The 20,798-nt window shown below is 40.3% G+C and overlaps 1 protein-coding gene across 1 annotated transcript in view; it reads right to left on the reverse strand.

Annotated features, from left to right (window-relative positions):
- PRUNE2 (prune homolog 2 with BCH domain) overlaps window positions 1–20,798 on the reverse strand; it is a 125,453-nt gene that overhangs the window by 23,262 nt on the left and 81,393 nt on the right. Inside the window, exons 10-11 of the mRNA XM_062599802.1 lie at window positions 6,543–6,622; window positions 2,487–2,687 (exon numbers count right to left, since the gene is read on the reverse strand). Of these exons, the coding sequence (XP_062455786.1) occupies window positions 2,487–2,687; window positions 6,543–6,622 (281 nt within the window). The remainder of the gene's footprint in view (window positions 1–2,486; window positions 2,688–6,542; window positions 6,623–20,798) is intronic.

Here is a 20,798-nt window from a genome sequence, read left to right on the forward strand (position 1 = left end):
AGAATGTTGCAGTTTCAGGTATTAGTATATGCCAAAGTGACAAAATAATAACCGTGAGTGTGATGACTGACCAATTCCCAAGTAAAGCACTAGTTTAGACAAGTACTTGAGTACTTCTAATCTCATTCATTTTATTGGGCATTAGTGTTGAAAAATCAGCACAACTGCATTCTTTCCAACTCAGGTTTTGGTATTTTTTGATTTATAGAGCCATCAGTTTTGTAGTCATGACGTGGTCTCTTGAATCATGTCAAGAATCTTGCTTTTCACAGTTGCTTTTTACAGTTCAAATGGACCTTCTATAGTCTGAGGGTCACAAGCTAAAAATCACCGTTCTGCACAGTCTCACCAGCAATGTATTTACCACTGAGTGTGGTACAAAACTCCAGAAACACTGACCTACGTGAGATTATCGGAGTGCTTGCATACTGCCAACAGCAGAGTGATGAAAGTATGGAGATAAAACAAGCTAACTTACCATGTTCATAAACCATTCTGCACTTGAAATGGTGACTACACTTGTCCATGTGACTATCAAATCCACATAATATATAGCCTACTTACTTTATTGCCAACCTACTTTGATAAAGTATGATATTTTTCCTTTTCTACTTTTGCTGCTGGCTCACCTAAGTCGAGGACTCTTTGTCAACTAAGTATGCTTAAAGACTAATCTAAGACACAACTGTAAAAATGTCACAGAAAATACAGGAACTTTCAATTCTTATTCTTTAGGAATCTTAGGGAATTGGTCCAATTTTAGCAATCAAATGAAGCATCACATTTAGAAAGCAACAAAAAAGACAGGGGGGAAATGCTTGCCATAAATGCAATTGTCACCAAAATCACTGGAGCTGAATTTATTTTCTTCAGAGCTTAGAGGCAAAAACCTGTTCCACTGCAGAGATTTTTGCTCTTACACAATTGTCACAGCATTCTAAAATTGCAAGCACACACTACTCGTGTGTGTGTGTGTGTGTGTGTATGTGCATCTGTGTGTGCGTGCGTGTGTGCACATGCGTGTTAGTTTTTACCTTTGCTACAAAATATTCCAACCATCTAGTAACTCATTATCATGCTCTGCATCTGCCCATAAGGAACTCTTCCTTCTAATGAGAAGTGACATTAAAGATGCTTATGCATGACTGAGTACACAGTAATGCCTCTTTAGCAATATCACTTAAGCTAATGAAACTGTTCTTGTATGCTCAAAAGATCATACATTTTTTAATTCTTAATGACTTCACTAGCAATAGAGAATTTCATTAGCAATAGAGAATTTAAATGCAATGGAAAATTCAGTTTAAATTTATTCATTTTTATGTTTCTCCCTGTTGTAGACTGTAAAATGGTCACACTCACTTTTCCCACAAATAGCTTATAATCTTTATGTACTTACACTAGAAAAGAAACATCCTATACAGTCCTTCAGTTGCAAGGAATGAATATTATTACCTTATTATATTCATTATGAGTATAAATTAATCAAAGAAAACTGTGTAAGACCCTTAACACGAGAGAAAATCACTGGCTCAAGGTTAAGATGCCAAGGGAGAGTAAAGCATCTGTGGCTCTTCCTAAGCAACACAAGTCACATACTTCAGAATTTGTCCATACCAAATAACTAATCCTGCTAAGAAGGGATATTTAATTTGGTAGAATGCTGCATTACTTTGTTCCATGCTCTGAACTAGCTGCATCATACCACACAGGTGTACCTTCCACACCTCAGCTTTCCAACCACACACGGGAATAACAAAAGACTTCTCACACCAAGCTATGTCCACTTTGTTTATTTACTGCAAGCTCTTTGGTGCAACTTTTCTTCAGGATGGCTGGGTGTAAAACTTACCTGGGGCATTTAGTCATCATTACAAAGAATGAAGAATAAACAAATAGCACCTGAACTGCAGAATATTACTAACCAGTATAAAGTGACATATTCTGGTAAATTTCAAGGCAAAATGTAGACAAATAATGACAAGAGATACTTTGGGATAAGATTTTCCAATTCTGCCAATGTATTTTGTACAGCCCTATATGCCAAACTTCTGTTGTAACTGTAACCTACAGCTGGTCATCAAAGGTGCAGGTAGCACCTGGTGTTCTCTAGGCCAGACAGTAGTCCCTTTCTCTTTCCTAAAAGATTCTTTTCAGAGAAGTCTTATGATTTCTACTGGCAGTGACTCTGAAGTCTGAATCTCCCTGAGCTGTTCTGCTTAATTTGTTTGATCAGAAGATCAGCTTCACCACTTCTTTCTGCAGTCTGCTAAGTAGGAATATACTACTTTTACAAGGGTGGAGAAAGATTTAAAATAGTGGAAAATAAAAACATGGGGAGACCTGGTATTAAATCTAAAATGTATTAACCATACTCATGGTGTGACAAATGTGAGCCTGATCAGCCTGATCACGTGAACAGAAGAGGATGAAACAGAGATGCTCCTTCGTGTTGTCTATGCTACACGTATAGACCAGAATATTACCTTGTCCAGTGTATTCAAAAGAATCGGCTTCATCAGGAGTGTCAAGGTCATCAACATTGATGTCAATTTCATCTGGTGTATCCAAATTATCATCAGAAAGTATTGATCCTTCACTCTGGTCCAAAGAGAGATTGATATTTGGAGCGGTAAGCTTTATTCTTCTGGGATGGGAGCCATCAAGATCAAGAGAATTGGGAGGTTCTGAAAAAAAGAAGAAAAAACCAAACTTTATCTCCTCTGCATACTAGTCATCTCCCAAATACTTAGGAATCACTTTCAGATATATTAGAACAGGGTAATTCTAGTAACAGCAAGCCACTTAAGGCCAACTGATATAAAACACTATAATCACACATTGATGTTTAAAAAAATAAACATCTATAGAAATGGCAGATGTAGCTGAGTGCTCTTGAATTCTGTAGCATTCAGAATACATATTTTTATAATTGTCAGCCAATAAACAAGCTTTAGACATGCTTCTAAACCACAGTATTTGAGTGTTTAAAGAGCAAATCATTTGAGCTTCAAACCAGCACACCGCTGAATACAGAAATTCATATGAGTGAAATGTTCCTGTTAAGCACCTGTTTTGTTATGCACTTGCTGCTTTTCCAGCAGCGCTGATTTACAAGCAGGACTCTACGTCTTTAGTCTTAACTACATGGTATGATATTCAATACAGTAACGAAAATAAAAATACCTACAAGTCTCATAATTGGTCTTAAACAAAAGTAATCTTCAACAAGAAAAAAGTTAGGTATGGATTTGCCACTTGCCATTGCAGTGTGCCGTATTTTAACCTGTTCTATTTGAACTAATATATTCTAATGCTAGTTAAGTTCACTAAGACTGTAATTAAATACAAGATAAACAAAACTACTTAAATATCACAAGAACTAAACAGAAGGATGAAAACAACTCACAAGAGAAATACATGGCACACTACAATTACCACTTGTCAAGTGAACAACAGATTTCATTAAATCTGCCAGTCTAGTAAAGAGGGCTTTAAACCAGGCAGCAGGGGGGAGGGGGTTGTCATACAGACAGGGTAGACAACAAAACACAAGTTGGGTTGGGGGGCCTCCAGCAGGTGCGTGCAGCTGGGGATATGCATTCGGGACATAGCTATGGGGGACCCCCATACACCCTTCCTGGGAAACCTGCAGGCATGACCACCTCTTTGAAATGCCTGTACACCAACGCACGCAGCATGGGGAACAAACAGGAGGAGCTGGAGATCTGCGTGCGATCACAGGGCCATGATCTCACTGCAGTCACAGAGACATGGTGGGATAGCTCTCATGACTGGAATGCTGCCATGGGTGGATATGTGCTTTTTAGGAGAGACAGGCCAGGGAGGTGAGGTGGTGAGTTGCTTTTTATGTGAGAGAGCAACTGGAATGCATTGAGCTCTGCCTAAGGGGGGAGGAGGAGAAGGAGGCAGTCGAGAGCTTACGGGTGAAGACCAAAGGGCAGGCTAACACGGGGGACACTGTTGTGGGTATCTACTACAGGCCACCTGACCAGGAAGAGAAAGTTGATGAGGCCTTCTATAGGCAGCTGGAGGTAGCCTAATGATCACAGGCCCTGATTCTCATAGGAGACTTCAACCACCCTGACTTCTGCTGGAAGGACTACACAGCAAGGCACAAACAGTCCAGGAGGCTCCTGCAATGCATTGATGATAACTTCTTGTCACAAATGGTGGCGGAGCGTACGAGGAAGGGTGTCCTGCTGGACCTTGTCCTTACCAACAGAGAGGGACTGGTTGGAGACGTGAAGGTTGGGGGCTGCCTTGGCTGCAGTGACCATGAGATGGTGGAGTTCAGGATCCTGCAGGAAAGAAGCAAGGCAACAAGCAGGATTGCAACCCTGGGCTTCAGGAGAGCAGACTTTGGGCTCTTCAGAGACCTAGTTGGTGGAATCTCATGGGTTAAGGCCCTAGAAGGAAGAGGGGTCCAGGAGAGCTGGCTAGTATTCAAGCATCACTTCCTCCAAGCTCAAGAGTGGTGCATCCCAGGGAGCAAGAAGTGCAGCAAAAGGGGAAGGAGACCTGCATGGGTGAGCAAGGAGCTCTTGGCCAAATTCAGACAGAAGAAGAAAATACACAGAATGCAGAAGAGGGGACAGAATACTTGGGAGAATTATAAGAACGCAGCCAGAGTAGGTAGAGATGCGGCGAGGAAGGCTAAGGCCCAGCTGGAATTGAGTCTGGCAAGGGATATTAAGGACGACAGGAAGGGCTTCTTCAAATACATCAGCAGCAAGAGGAGGACTCGGGAAAATGTGGGCCCACTACTGAATGGGCCCTCAGGAATCCTGCAGCCTGGACGTGGAAGTCTGGAGAAGGGAAGACTTTCCTTTGGTTGAGGAGGAAAGGATTAGAGACCTTCTGGGCAGGCAAGAAATCCACAAATCCATGGGTCTGGATGGGATGCACCCACGGGTACCACGGGAGCTGGTGGGTGTTATTGCCAGGCCGCTCTCCATCATCTTTGAAAGGACTGGAAGAAAGCCTGTGCTACTCCAGTCTTCAGAAAGGGCAAGAAGGAGGACCCAGGCAACTCCAGGCCGGTCAGCCTCACCTCCATCCCTGGAAAGGGGATGGAACAGCTCATTGTGGATGTCATCTCCAGGCATATGGAGGAAAAGAAGGTGATCAGGAGTAGCCAGCACCAAGGGGAAATCCTGCTTAACCAATCTGATTGCCTTCTATGGTGGAAGGACTGGCTGGGTAGATGAGGGCAGAGCAGTGGACATTGTGTCCCTTGACTTCAGCAAGGCTTTGGACACTGTCTCCCATAACATCCTCCCAGAGAAGCTCAGGAAGTGTGGGTGAGTCAAGTGGACAGTGAGATGGATTGAGAACTGGCTGAAAGGCAGAGCTCAGAGGGTCGTCATCAGTGGCATGGAGTCCAGTTGGAGGCCTGTGGCTAGTGCCGTCCCCCAGGGCTCAGGACTCGCTCCCATCCTGTTCAACTTCTTCATCAATGACCTGGATGAGGGCACAGAGTGCCTCCTCAGCAAGTTGGCTGATGAGACCAAGCTGGGAGGAGTGGCTGACACACCTGAGGGCTGTGCTGCCATTCGGAGAGACCTGGACAGGCTGGAGAGCTGGGTGGAGAGGAACCTCCTGAGGTTCAACAAGGGCAAGTGCAGGGTCCTGCACCTAGGGAGAAATAACCCTAGGCACCAGTACAAGCTGGGGGCTGACCTGCTGGAGAGCAGCTCTGCAGAGAAGCACCTGGGAGTGCTGGTGGATGACAAGTTGACCATGAGCCAGCAATGTGCCTTTGTGGCCAGGAAGGCCAATGGTCTCCTGGGGTGCATTGGGAAGAGTGTTGCCAGCAGGTGGAGGGAGGTGATCCTGCCCCTCTACTCAGCCCTGGCGAGGCCTCAGCTCGAGTCCTGTGTCCAGTTTTGGGCTCCCCAGGACAAGAGAGAGACATGGAGCTACTGGAGAGAGTGCAGCGTAGGGCTACGGAGATGATCCGAGGGCTGGAGCACCTGCCCTATGAGGAACGGCTGCGAGAGCTGGGCCTCTTCAGCCTGGGGAAGAGAAGACTGAGGGGGGATCTTATCAATGTGTACAAGTACCTGAAGGGAAGGTGTCAAGGGGATGGGGACAAACTCTTTTCAGTGGTGCCATGTGACAGGACAAGAGGCAATGGGCAGAAATTGAACCACAGGCAGTTCCACCTGACCGTGAGGGGGAATTTCTTCCCTGTGAGAGTGACAGAGCCCTGGCACAGGTTGCCCAGAGAGCTGGTGGAGTGTCCTTCTGTGGAGATCTTCAAGGCCTGCCTGGAAGCAATGCTGTCTAACATGCTGTAGGTGACCCTGTTTGATCAGGGAGGTTGGACTAGATGATCTCCAGAGGTCCCTTCCAGCCTTACTGATTCTATGATTGTATGATTCTAAGAAATACAGCATATTTAACATTTTTTCTTTTTAACACTGATTCCTTAGCATAACAGAAACATCTTTTCACTGCATAATTAAATGCCAAGGGAAGGAGATATAATTAAGATAATAAATAAAAGCTTCGCTTACCAGGTCTCATTTCTGTAGAACCAGGGCTTAATACACCCTCAGCAAAGGGGATGTCCATTCCCACATTCTCCAGTAACAATCTGAGAGATAAAATGTAACACAGTATCTCAGAGATACACAAGCTGACCAGAATCCCAGGATAACTCATGTGATCTCATGCGGAACTCAATTTTTCCTCAACATACCCAGTTTAAAAGTCTGATCACAGATTCATGTGAGTTAGAACTGAACACAGCTGTTGTAATTCCTTTATGTAGTTCTTATCCATTTACTTACTCACACGTCTTCAGAGATTTTGGAGACCACAGGTCTCCAGAAGAGGTCCACACAGTCACTTTCCTTTGGACCAAGACAAAACACTGAATAATAAGAGGCTGGCAAATATCAGTTTTTCTCACTCTACACAAATTAAGTTGCTCTTTTGTAACCTGGCATACAGGGTACAAGGTTGAAGAAAGTTTCAGTTATTCAATGCAAGCGGCACATCGCAGTAAGAGTTCTGTAATAATATTTTAATTGCTGTAATACAGTTACCACTTAGCAAAATCAGATCATGGGGTTTTTTCGTTCTTTTGACATCATTTGTACTTTAGAGCAATTCTGACCCAAATCAGTCATTTTGAAATACTGAAGAATTTGATGTCCTGCATTTAAAAAGTGCAGCAAATACAGAAATGAAAGCTAAAACAATATTAATGATTTTCAAAGGCTACAATATTGTAAAATATCCCACATAGATTATATTTTAAGGAATATACTAAGAAATTACATTAACAAGTACATATAACAAGTTAAAGATATTAAGAAGTGAAAAAAGATTACAAAGATGTTTGAATATTTGAAGTAATTAACTGATTATTAACTCTAAATTATAAAAAGGAATTGACTTAAACTCTCTTCATGCTTATTTTCTATTGAAATATTTTACAAAAATACTTACTCGGAGGAAAGTTCAACAGTATATAGGAAACAACACTTTACAGGGCATGGCTGACATTCAAAACTACTTGTACTAAAAATACATGACTCCCAAAAAGCTATGTTTTATTTTATCTAAACAATTACAGCATTTTTCCTATATTTCCACTCCAAACTCCTTGTACTTTAAAATACAATCAGACAACTGAAGAACAGACAGTTTTTGCACTTCTGTAACACAGTGATGATGAGAGTAATGTAGGTACTTCTCCCTGCCACAGCATCAGCTAATTCAGCTGAACGGGTGGCAGCCTGAACGGGTTTGGTTTGGCTCTCTTGCATCTCTTCCTACCCTCTCTTTCCCCATGAGGACTACCCTAACTATTTTACTGTGTGCAAACATGAATCCTATCATCAATCACTGCATCAGAGTACAAGCAGATTTTCTGGAATTTCTTGTTAACTGCAGATTTATATGTAAAGATATACATACATCCATAAAGTCAGTAGAAAGCTTCTCCGTGTTAGAAGCTGCAAAAACACCTTTACCTCTGTCAAGTCACATACCATCAAATTCCCAATACAGACAGGCAAACTAGTATCCCTTATGAGGCCACAGATATTACAGAATAAGGCTAGGATCAAACACTTTTGGGCTACACAAAACCAATGGCCAGGTCTTGTTTCTCAATAAAAATGAATATATATTAATCTTACTGATTTGACTAGATTTAACCATAAGAACTGCAGAACACATCTTTCACAAATACACCGATTAACTGCTTAATGTTTTCAAAAACCTCAACAATTCTAGAATATGTTCAATTACAGTCAAATAAGGTTTGCAATATTCTTCCTTTTTTGGACACATGGATCAAAGCATGTTGCTCATGAAGAAAATGAATGGCATAAATTGCCTGTAATTTACCACTTCCTTTTGTTCTGCTCTTTAGCATCATCTGTGTTCAAAAGCTGTACAGAAAACTGATACACAAAATAGCAACACAATTTACTTAGAAAATGTAAACAAATCATTAGAGCTTTCAACTCTTTCTCGTGTCTACCCAGCTCATAGTAAAATATGTGCAATAAAGTCTAATCTATCCTTCCAAACTTAGCAGAGACAAAGCCGAATTCTAATGACAAGTGCTGGTATTAGTAACAGCCAAATAAATTTAGGTCTTAAGAAAGAAAACATAAGAAATCATCATGGTGTGAAAAGTGTGGAGAGGACAAATACCTCTAGTGAATTTTAAATCCAGATTAAAATTTTACCTTGAGCTTTATTAACCTTTCTAAATGTAAAAACCTACATCTGAATATGAAAAGTTCTCAGATTACAGCAGTTTAGGAATACTCAGATGATGATCTGTGGGTGTTCAAGTGTGTGAATATTTTGGCCAGATGGAAGGGGTTATTGATATTAACATATAAAACATTAATTTATAAAATCTCTTAAAGTCTCATCACACCAAGAAACAACTCCTTACTGAACAAGCTTCAAAAAATCACGACAGAAACTAACTCAAAAGGGAATGCTCTTTTCACACAGTATATGAAGAGTAAGGTACAGGAGGAGAGTGAACACAAAATTTGAAAAAATCTTGGTTTTGGAAATCTCAATACTAAGAAAGATTTCTAAAAATGCATATTACTTAAACTAAAGAGACAGTATTTTCTGTAGTCCACCAATAAAAACGTTTGGGTAGAACAAAGATCATCTTCTTGTCTGCATGATAAGGGCATGACTGGATTTTATATATGCTATCTTTACAGAAATAGAGACAGTGCCACCTATAAAAGCAATTTGTCCCAAGTAATTCATTCAGAATTTTGTATGAATTGCCTAGAATTTTAGTCACTGGGATAGAATTATCCAAAGTCATCACATTTCTAGAATTGCCTCAAGACCGCTCTTCTCCCTGTAGCATCCTTATCTTTTTTTTTAAAAAAGGTACATGTACTTGCAGCTGACATTGCTGCTTTCTCTAGAACATCTTCCACTTTTATGATATGAAATTTCAAGTGTTTTTCTGGTTTCAGTGGGAGTAGTACAGTCGAGTGAAAAACAGGTATTTCATATTAGACATATGTTCCCAAGAACAGTGCACTTGTCGGAGTCCAAAAGATAAATATATTTTATATCCTTTGGTTCGAACCTCTCCTGAAGTACAGCTACCACTAGAGAAAGAATGCCCCTTGCTCAAAGATCATAAGCAGACAAAATCATCATAGAATCGCTAACTTTGTTTTGGTGGTTCAGTGTTTTTAACATCAATAATCCATATCATTCATATTGGGATATCTGATTTGGGAAGCAAGAAGCTGTGGTTCTGAAAGATCTGTAAGAAAGCAGGCAGCTTAAAGTCAGTCCAAGTCCAGTTACAAAATCACTGTTGACATAAGGTCATCTGCTGTTTTTTCAACCTCCTTTCAACAAGACTGATTTTCAACATTATATCATGCTTTTTGCTGAGAAGACTTTTTTTTTTTTTTTTTTTTTTTTTTGGCTCCACATCAGGTTCTCATTTACTGTAAAGTGAACAGTGAAGAGGATTTTAAGGAGAGAAGTTAGAGAAAACAACCCTTGCATTAGTAATGTTTTTTCCAGAGCCCCTGCGCAGAGCCCAAGTAGGTTAAAGAAATACAGTCTGCTATGTTCACTGAAAGATCTTTGTTTCTGAAAACCTATCACTTATATTTGTTCAGTCAATAGGCAATGCAGACATTTTTCAAACCTAATGTTTTGAAATAGCAGGTTTCATCCATGGAAGGTACATCTTATAATCCGTTGCACCTCAGCATATGTTGTCCCTTACGTTGCTCCTCAGACTCCCTATCACTGCGAAAATGAGTGAGATATGGACAAAGTTTGTCTCCTACAGCCACACCTCCTCATTTTGCGAGGGATTTTGTGTGCATGTTAATACTGAGTTGCTCAATACCTAGCACAGATACTTCTGGCTGTATGTTAGCTGGAAGAGCACCAGGCTGCAACAGACCTCACCAGGAACTCCAGGAATGAAGGATGGACTCTCGAAACTTAAATTAAGCAACTATCTCCTCCTCTTTCTTTACCCACAGACGGCTTCACATACTCCCAGAACTGTGCCTTACAGAACTTGCTGCCTTCCATAGAGGTGCAATTGATGTCATGCATGATATGGCCAAAAGTATTAGAAAAAAGAGAACATTTCTTTTACTGAATGCCTCTTGTTGAAGGAGTAAATTAAGCTATTTTAGAAAGCTCCATTCGAATCAGATATGACTTACTTGGCTGATTTTTCTTCTTTTAAAAAGACTTTTACTTGAATTAGAGGTCAAAGTAAAATAAGCTTTTTGTGTCATAAATGACTTCTTTTATGTGGTACACAGACCAGTTATTCAAAGATCAGCTGCACTGAGAATCAGGTTACTGCATATTTGCTTTGATAATTCAGGTCTAAATACCTGTTCAGAAGGAGCTTAAAAACTCCTATTTCTCAAAGGTGGTTCAGAGCCAGACACCAGATTCTTATGAAAAGAGGAGAGACAGATGAGGCTGAAAGACTGCTTGCCCCTTCTTGATTCAGACATTCCTACAGCTCAGTGAATTAATAAACTTTATATACTTTCCAGAGCTCTCCCAGGTCAGTGGTTCTCAGAATAAACATGATCCTTCTTGACTCTTCTAGATATAGCTGCATTGTGCTATTTTGGAAAGAGTAACTCTGAATATGTGCAGCAATATGTCATAATCCCTACGGGCTATGCTGCCTCACCCTCATGTGTCGTATGTGATATATTACCAGTTTCCGAGTTACATTCTTTATTCCAAAACATCTCTCCTGTGTGTCACTCTGAATGAGCACCTACCTACAGCTTGCTACTGAGGGTGAATCAGCTCTCTGAAGCAAATCCCTCTACTTCAAATCAGCATTAGCTTACCTGCTGGCTGGACTTTAAATTTTACAATTTTAAATTTTACAAACTTCCCAGGCTTCTGTGCTTACCGATACAAAGTAATTACTTAATCTGACGTGGAGCCTATAGCTCCAAATCATATTCCTTAGATGAGTAAATTTTGTTTCTTCCATGCCTTTCCCTCCATACCAGCAATACTTTTATACTTAATTTTCTACAAGACACTAAAGGTTTTTATAAAGTTTTTAAAGCATGATTAACAGAACGAATGACAAGTACGAACTCACCTTAGCTTATATTAATGAAAGCTTTTTGTGGAAACCAAACAGGATGAAGTAAAACAAACTGGTCATTCAAAAAACTAGATATCTGGCTTTTTTAATGTTCTCAGATTTCAGAGAATACAGGGTACACCCTGGTCTCAAATGAAATAAAGGGCTTGCTTATGGCCCATTCTCTCACTGGCTTGCAGTGAAAAATATAGCTATTTTGAGGAAGAATGAGCGAACTATGAAATTTTAAATACAAAACTTAAAGAGAACTTACGGTCTTCCCTGAGTCACTTCTACAGAATACACAAAACCACTTTGCACAAAATACTTTTCTTTTGAGTACATTTGCACCCAAATTTCAGATGTAACACAGACGCATAGCCCAGAAAAGGACAAACAACAACTTCAGGCACTGGACATGAGTGTGCGGTATTTTCCTTGCAAGGTATTAAAAAAACGTTGGCTTTTACCCAGTAATGCCTGTCAAATGAGTCTCAGCATGGTTGCATTGAAAGTACCCTTAAGATCAAAAGTACACGTATGCTTAAGTGTTTCAGCAGGCCATCGCCAGAGGAGATAACCGCTGTGTAAGCCAATCTCTAACCTTTCCATTACCAGATCCAATCTACTGCAGCACCTGATGTCTCTAATGACATTTTCATGGCACTATCTAAGGGATGTCTAACCTCCTTAGGCCGTTTTTCCATATTTAGAAGATATTAAAAAACAAAACAAATTAAAAAAAAAAACAAAACAAAACTACAGCCTACAGCTAATTTGAAGTACTCCAGAAATCATAATTTATATCAAAGAATTTTGACAAAATGACATTTCCCAATTACTACATTTCTTTTCACAATGCTGTGCTACAGTACAGAATACTTTTGAATTTCTAGGAAGCCAAAATATGTCTCCAGATGTGCTCAGTTACAGAATTCAAACAACAACAGAAAAGATATAAAAATTATCACTGTCCTGTATTTTAAATAGAGGATGATTCTTCTGCTAATAGACACAACTTTATAAACTGGTAAGTTGGACATTTTATTTCAGGGACCTCTTATGATAGTGGACTAATAACAAATCTTAATTTAGTCTGCATGTCTTTGCATTTTAATGCTTATTATCCATGTGGGATGGATAGAAATGATTTGTAAGCAAAGTCAGAAAAATGTTGGGAGATATTTCAGCACCAGTTGTGTTCACAGCCACAAGGTGATGATCTAAATATAAAATAAAGCCTACATTGCTCATATAAAGTTAAAAAGGAAATATTAATAAAATATAGGCTATAGCCTGAATTTGAAAAAAATCGCAGCATGAAAAAGAGAAAGAAGTCATGATTACTGGCCCCAAGTAACTCAGAACAACCCTCAAAATTACTTCCTCAAGCTAGATCTTTGCTACAAAAATTCCAGACAATAAATGAGGAAATTCCTACAGCTGCCTTTTCAGTAATGAAGGAGACTGCAGCATGATTTTTTTTTAGGTTCAGCAAAATTAATGATCCCTAAACTACAGTGGAGTATGCAACAAATCAAAATGACATACACTGTGCAAGATTTAGTCAGAATCAGTCAGAGACTATGGTTCATCTACATACCAGGAAATGAACATACTGGAAGAGATCCACTCCAGGATATCTGAGATTAGAAAAAAGTCATTACCTTTAATCACAGCTGTGTAAAAATAATCATGTTGCGTACAGGTGACTTGTAAAAACTGATTAATTTTATAACCTCCTGAGAGCTGCATTTAGCAACCATATGCTAGTATACTAAATTAACTGTGTTCCTACTGTTATTTACTTGGTAGGTCTGAATCATAAATTAGTTTCAAAAAGGTCTGTGATCTGATAGATGGAATTTATGCATAGTACGAGATTTTTACTCCTGTTCCTGGATACAACCCAAAAATCAAAAAATTATTTGTGGTGTTTTGTTTGAGCCAAGTACTTTATTAATCAAGCATCTGTGCAAATGTTAACTAATCATTTTTATGCTGTTGCATAGCAGATAAACACATGCTAATGTTCCCGTTTTACAGAAGAAAAAGTAAATTCTCTGTAGCCACAGAGCAAGCCCTTGTTACAAATCAGTAAAACTCGTATCTGGGAAGTGTGAGAAACTAGGAAGTTATCAAGCTTCTTTTGCAGAATACCCTGAAGTTCATTGCTCTTTTTCTGAATGTCCATTTTTGCTCTATTTTCAGTATTAAATTTGGATTAAAGTTATGCATGTCTGTATGAGGTAGTATCTTTTCTGCAGGAAAAGCAAGTGTACTAGCGAGAAGACTTTAATCATTTGCATCTCAAAATGTTAACTGAAAAATATCAAAATTTTGCATTTGGACCATTTTTTACTATTCTGCAATCAGCTTTAATTTCTAGGCTCCGTTCATTTTGTCCCTCTTCTGATCTCTGCATCATGAGCCCAATTTTTTTCAGGTAGCGGCTCACAGTAGGCTCCCCGGTGTGCCCACGGCAATTTAAGACTGTTAAGAAACAGGAGCTGCTGCTCTTCAGCACACGCCACTGCTCTCCCTGCTGCTAAGCAGCCATGGGCGGACTGCTCTGACTCCTTGCCAGCTCCCTACCGGCATCACAGCACAAGAGAGGCAGGAAAAGCCATGGAGAGATGCAGGCAGCCGTGGAGGGACAAATCTAAGCAAATAAACGAGTGATAATGCAATTCACTAAGCTATTTCTTCAACTTTATGAACACGCTTATGCCTCAGGAAAGCTTATGGAAGGAATCCAGGGCTCCAGGCTTCTTCATTGATCTGTGACTTCCAGCCACATGAAATAAAAAGGCATCTCAATATAAATGAGGCAAATTGTATTTCAGGCCCAAAATTAGACATCTTGTAGGTTTCAGGAACGCAAGACAGGCTGACACTGCCTCCAGCAGATCCCTGGGCCCCGAAAAGCTCCCCACTAGGAGTCTGTCATCCCTGTGTCATTATATGCTCCTGTTCTCCCTCCAGATCTTAGAGTTTACACTGCAAAGACAGTGCAACCCAGTGAACAGCTACTCAATAACTTACTTGGTCCTTACATATCCCCAACCTTTATTTACTGTCTACTATTCAAACACCACCCTGCAGACAGGATGATCAGCCCCTTCCAGGTCTTTTGGGGGGTGCTAATCACCTGAGTATTGGACATTTCCAAATATTAATTAACTTATCTCAACAACAGCTCTGAGAGATAAGGATAAGGAATTAGTCACTGTTCAGAAGCAGAGAAGTTTGAAAGTGTCCACTAATTGTGAATGCTCAACAGAAGATGTCTAATGACTTTGGGTTTTTAAAAACACATAGCATTTTACAGCATCATCTATATCCCTCTACAACTCCTCAAGACTAGGTACCATTGAAAAGATCAGTATAGCCAAACATCAGAAGCTTTACTTTGGCATTCAGAAAACAAAGAACAAATCAGATGGGGATCAGAGGAAAAAGAGATGTCAATACAAGCAGCTGCTGACTTCTTGTGCAGCTGACTGGTGCTAGTGACCAGCACCACACCACATATGAACCCTGTGAGATGGACAGCAATAGAATATAATTCTTTAGGATGACGTTATCTGACTGTACCCACAAAATAACAGTACCTTCAACTTCTAGGCATTTTCTAACTTCACCATTTTAATAATATTCTCTTAATACAGAATTTAGTATGCACGTGAACCAGATTAATATAGAGACAAACATATTTTAAAGCAGAAATAACAAGCCGCTTAACATCTATTGCTCTGCTTTAATGCTGCAGTCACACACCACCTTGTCCTTGGAGGTCCTGTCCTCAGAGAAAGGGCTCTTCTCTGCTATGTGCCTACCTCAGTGCTGCCTAGTCTTGACTGAGCCAGTGGAAAATTGCTGGAATTAACAACACAAAGTTATGCTGGCAAGGACCTATGCATGTCCAGAGAAAAAGTAGTTTCCAGGAGACTATTTGAGCTGATCTGAACTCTCCCCTCAATGCTCTTTATACACAATGTTAACGTTATACAAATAACATGCAGATGAACTGTTATTCAACAACTACTGATGAACAAACAGTACAAATACACTGTAACCACAGCAAAGAAAGTAGGATATAACATTAACTGTCAATGTGATGTAAAATATCCTTAAGAACAACCTGAAAATACGTTTTGTTTGAACACTGTATTTCACAAAAATTATCAAAATGCCAGGCCTAGGCCCAGACCCAGGATCTGCTTCCCAACATCGACTTTTATTTGAGAATTAATTCTGGAGAAAATACAATTTTAGTTTTCCATACTTTAACAACAGTTTTCCTCCCAGCTCATGCACTTTCACAGTGGCCGTTTTCCTACCATACCATGCTGCCAAGACCTTTCAAGCTGCAGTCTGAAATGATGCACCTGGCACATGAACAGCACTTGAAAAACTGATGGGTCCCCTATATCCACCCAGCCATCTGCCACTTACAGGAAATATGTTTATTCCCTGAGAGTCATTTATGGGATGGGAGTACCAGAAGCAGAAAATCTTTAGGAAGCTGTACACTTTAAACCCCCCCTGAGATTTTCAGAGGGGTGTGAGAACTCCCCTCTATCTATTATTACAGTCTGCAACTTACCAAACACATTTGCTCCCAAATAAGCTTGCAAAAATGCTTCTGACAGCTCTTTAGAATATAACCCATTAGTTCTGCAACTGATCTAACTTCTCACCTTTAGTGACTATTTCCTATTTTCAACTTCTCTTTTTGTAATATTGTCAACTTTTTGCATTACTTAACGGACTTGTTTCTTTGTGTATATGAACGCTGATTTGTGCAACAATGAAGATATTTAACCACCGTGCTCCACTAGCTGGAATCAAATGTATTAACAAAGCATCCTGCTACAGGCAAATCCTGTTTCGCTCACATGATAAAAAATATTTAGATACAATTTTCAGAGCTGAAGACTTACTGAACATCATCAGATATACAGCATTTTTACAGACTGGCTCACTAAATCACCATGATTTTCTTAAGTCACTCCTTTTCTTTTGATTTCAGCCTTTGCACAATTTATAAATATGCTGATAGCCATGAAAAGATATATATATATATAACATAAATCATAGAATCATAGAATCACTAAGGTTGTAAGGAACCTCTGGAGACCATCTAGTCCAACCCCCCTGCTTAGCAGGGTCACCTAGAGATATTTTACACTATATGACTTCTATCTTTTACTGTTCACATAAACTTAACTCTGCTCCTACTTATTACTTCATCCCTTATCCTTCTATTTTGCACTCAAATGACTGTTTCCTTTCCAATTGCATCAGTACCTTATATCTTGTGAATTTGTCTGCTTCCTTTTCTCTCACTTGTGTCTTAAGCTTGCATAATTATGACTTCACAGCTTATATTCAGATATTATTATAACTTAGATTCAAATCTTATCTACTGCAGCAAATCTATAAATCGTTAACAACCACCCTTCCGCTATCTTGGCCACAACTGAGCTAAAGAAAAGCCACTAGAAAGAAAACAGTGTTAAATTTCAGTTTGTCTTAAAGCTGCAGTTGTCAGAGACAAAACAGGTAATAGGGCAATACCAGTAACAATGCAGCATGCTGGAAGGGATTCTCAGTTGGGTAGATTAAAATGGAGACATCCTAGTAAGTGTAAATCGGGGACTGAAAAGGAGAGGCACCAATATTAGGCAATCTGCAACTTGGGAGAGCAGAGGGGAAGTCCAACTGGTAGGCAGAGGAGGCACGTAATCAAGGCCCACGAGCAGTAAGGCTGGCACCAACCAAGCAGCTTAGAGCCTGCTCACTCTGGCGGGAGGAACGTGGGCAGAGCCAGAGAAATGGCTGGGCCCTGCAGCAGGCAGGTCTAAAAAGGCACGTGCAAAAGGATTCAGGAACAGCAGAAAGCCACCAGCTCTCTTCAGAAGTAAAACTGTCACTAAGTCGGAGGGGCCACAGGAGCAGCAGGAAGATACAAACCAGCTAAAGCCTGGGAGAGATGAGAATCTCAGACACCTGTATACTGTGAAAGAGCCAGAGTGATAGCAAATGCCAGACTGAAAAAGCTATGTACACAAACAAGGTTAGAAAGCAGGGCTCCTCCTTTGCCCACAAGGCATTCCTTACACACTGTGCTTGGGAAATGCACGTGGAAGGTCAGCTACAAGCTGTCTTGCTCTGCACAGTCTGGCAAAGATTTACTCTGCTACGTTGCTGTCCATAAAGAAAGCTATATAAGTTTGCTGCCAGTATTTCCTGCTAATGAGAGTCATCTTGTTCTTGTAGGACAGAGTCAGCTTTCATCTGGTGTCCTGAGATATGGAAGTCTGATCTTCTGCTGTCTATTTTTCACATAGTGGGGCACTACAGTGATAAAAGTAACTTTACCGATATTCACTGAACCCGACAAAAAGATTTCTTTTTGAGAGTTGTATTTTTTTTGTTTGAATAAAAAATTGTGGCTTATGGAATGCCTTTTTTGCCTCTTGCTACAGATATATTACATTATATCAACACATTACATTAGGGGAGCTGTAATTGCTCCCTTATTATTGCTGAATGTTATGGTTAAGCTAAAGTATCACAATAAACTGCTTGTAGCAGGTTCTAAGTTTTACAGGTAGTAAGTATCTGCTAACAGTGCAGTTATCCCTAATGATACAAAACTTTTTATACTATTAACCCTGCTTACGCAGGGCCAAATCACTGCCAGGGTAATCAAAGGTTGCTTTGACTTCAGTACTCCCACGCCCCGTAAGAGGTAGCAGTGATGAGCATGGGTAAGAGCAGGTGGGAGGCAGACAGCAGCCCTGAGAAAACATGTTTTGGCACAGTAAGGTTTGGACCCTCCCCTGCCCCCCGCGACTGTACGGCTGCCTTAATGCTTCCTGACACTGCTGCTGGAGCTGCATGTTTCCTCCCCTCTCCTCAACATAGCTCTGCTTCCCAACAGTATTAATACAGATAAGACCAAAAATGACACCCTCCCCCCCAACACATTCGTTTAGGATGATTCTGGCTAAATACACCTACCAGCACGCATTTCCTTTCAGTGTTGCTCTAAGTAGCTCATATTTAGACACTGTACAAATTCTCAATGCCTTCTGCACCTCACTATCATTTGTTTGCTTACCAGAGTTACAACCGAAAAATATTTTCATTCCTTCATCACAGAAGAAAATTCAGACTGAAAGGAGCCAAATCAATCTCCTATAATTAGGGACAAACAAAAACAGTGCCTGTACAAATCCACTTTTGCAGTAATTTTTCAGTCCTCTTACTATAGAGATTATTGCTGCATCCTTGATCATATAACCTTCAAAGATCACAGATTCCTTTCACCACAACAGTTTACAGGAGCACTGCAAAACATTCAAAAATCCTACGCTTCAGCTGATAGCAAAAAACTGAAAACAATACCATCGTCAAGTACAACTGCGACAGTTATCACAAACAACTGCTATGTCACTAATTAAGCAGTCTTAAAACCAAGTTATCCTGTGACAATGCCCAAACATTCTTCTTTTCCCACTGTATCCTCAGAGCTAAGCAAACAGGCTGAAAATAATCAAAAGTGCTAGGTGACTGCACATTGAAGTTTTGTCCCCTAATTACAAATACCATGCCTATATCCAAACAAAAGAAATCCCATCAAATTGATGCAAGCTTCTCTCCTAACGAGCTGCACTAGAATTAAAATATAGCTGCCTGATTTTCAGTAATGAGGTCCTGGGCGCTTTGCATTCTGCTGACAAATATTCCCCTTGTTTTTTCTCTGAAGTAACCGCAACACAGAGCCGTAATCAGAAAAATCTCCTGCACATGAGCCTGCCGGTGTAAAGAGACACTTACCTTCAACAGACTTAACGAGGTCTTCTAGTGGGAAAACAATGCAGATGCTTTACTGCCACACTTCAGCATCCCTCTTTCTGTAGCAGTTTACTATGAATAAAGATCCTCCACCATTTTCTCATCACGTGACTGGTGGTACTGCTAAAGGAGGGCGATCACCTGCCTGCGGATAGCCTGCTGCACGAGCCAGCAGCTACGGGCTTCGCTTACATGAACTCCTAGGAGCAGAGCAGCGCTTTACCCACGAAAACTACTATTTTTTTTTATGTTCTCCATGGAGCTTTGTCACAGCATCTCCAAACTTTTATCCAGCAAGTCATCTGGCAGTAGGGAAAAGCTCCCTGCTGTTTCATTTCAGAGCCTGAGGAAAGTCTGCGATGAGAGACTGCCTGACAAAAGTTCGTACGGGTTCAGCCCTCGCTGCTGTTTGCATCTGACGGTTACAGAGCACATGCATATTCAAACACGATTTACATAATTTGTTCAGTGTGCAATTCAGCTACGGAAGAGCACATGCAAATTAAAAAAAAAAAAAAATAAAACACCCACAAAGCAGGGTGAATACCAGAAATGCAAAACAGCACTGAGCACCAGGCAGCAATGCTTGCGGCCTGTGCGCTCAGCTGTGGCTTTTAGCAGGGGGACATTTTTTCTCAAGCAGAGGCAACAGGCCCTACAACAGCCTCACCGTCAGCTCCCTCGTGTCCCTTCACACCATGACACTCCTCCTTCAAGATGAATTACAGGAGAACTAGAGATGTTTTCACATCAAATTTTGAAGCCATAAGCATTCAAGGAAAAGCCTACTGTATTTTCATTCAGCAGTACAGCTCCATGCACACCTACAGCACAGTGTGAATAAAAATTCAGTGGTTCCCACTCTGTTCTTTACAGGATTAGTCATCTTACAGGGCAACTTCTCGGTCTGCTGCACAACTCCTGAGAAATCTGCTTTCAACTCCTCTTTTAAAGAAACACAGACCAACTCCAAGCATTTAAAAAAATGCAAATGAAAATATACTTTCTAAAGAGGACACTGCTGCAGAAGTGTGATCCCTGATACTGCTGTCAGTTAACTGTAGAAAAATTTCCCAATCATGGGGATATTTTTAGCGCTTTTTCAGTTGAGCAATCTTTAATTCATTTGAAATCTTAAACCCAGGCACTCAGAAGTATTACCCAGGAAATAGAGCTATAAAGTATTCATGTGCAATAGAAATCGTTAGTAGCTTGATCATGACAAAGCTATACTATTGGTGATGTGGTAAAAGCTCCAGCCCTGATGCAACGGAAGATTACTACTGAAATGACT

The sequence above is a fragment of the Rhea pennata genome, chromosome Z (genome assembly GCF_028389875.1).
Source record: "Rhea pennata isolate bPtePen1 chromosome Z, bPtePen1.pri, whole genome shotgun sequence".
Taxonomy (NCBI): domain Eukaryota; kingdom Metazoa; phylum Chordata; class Aves; order Rheiformes; family Rheidae; genus Rhea; species Rhea pennata.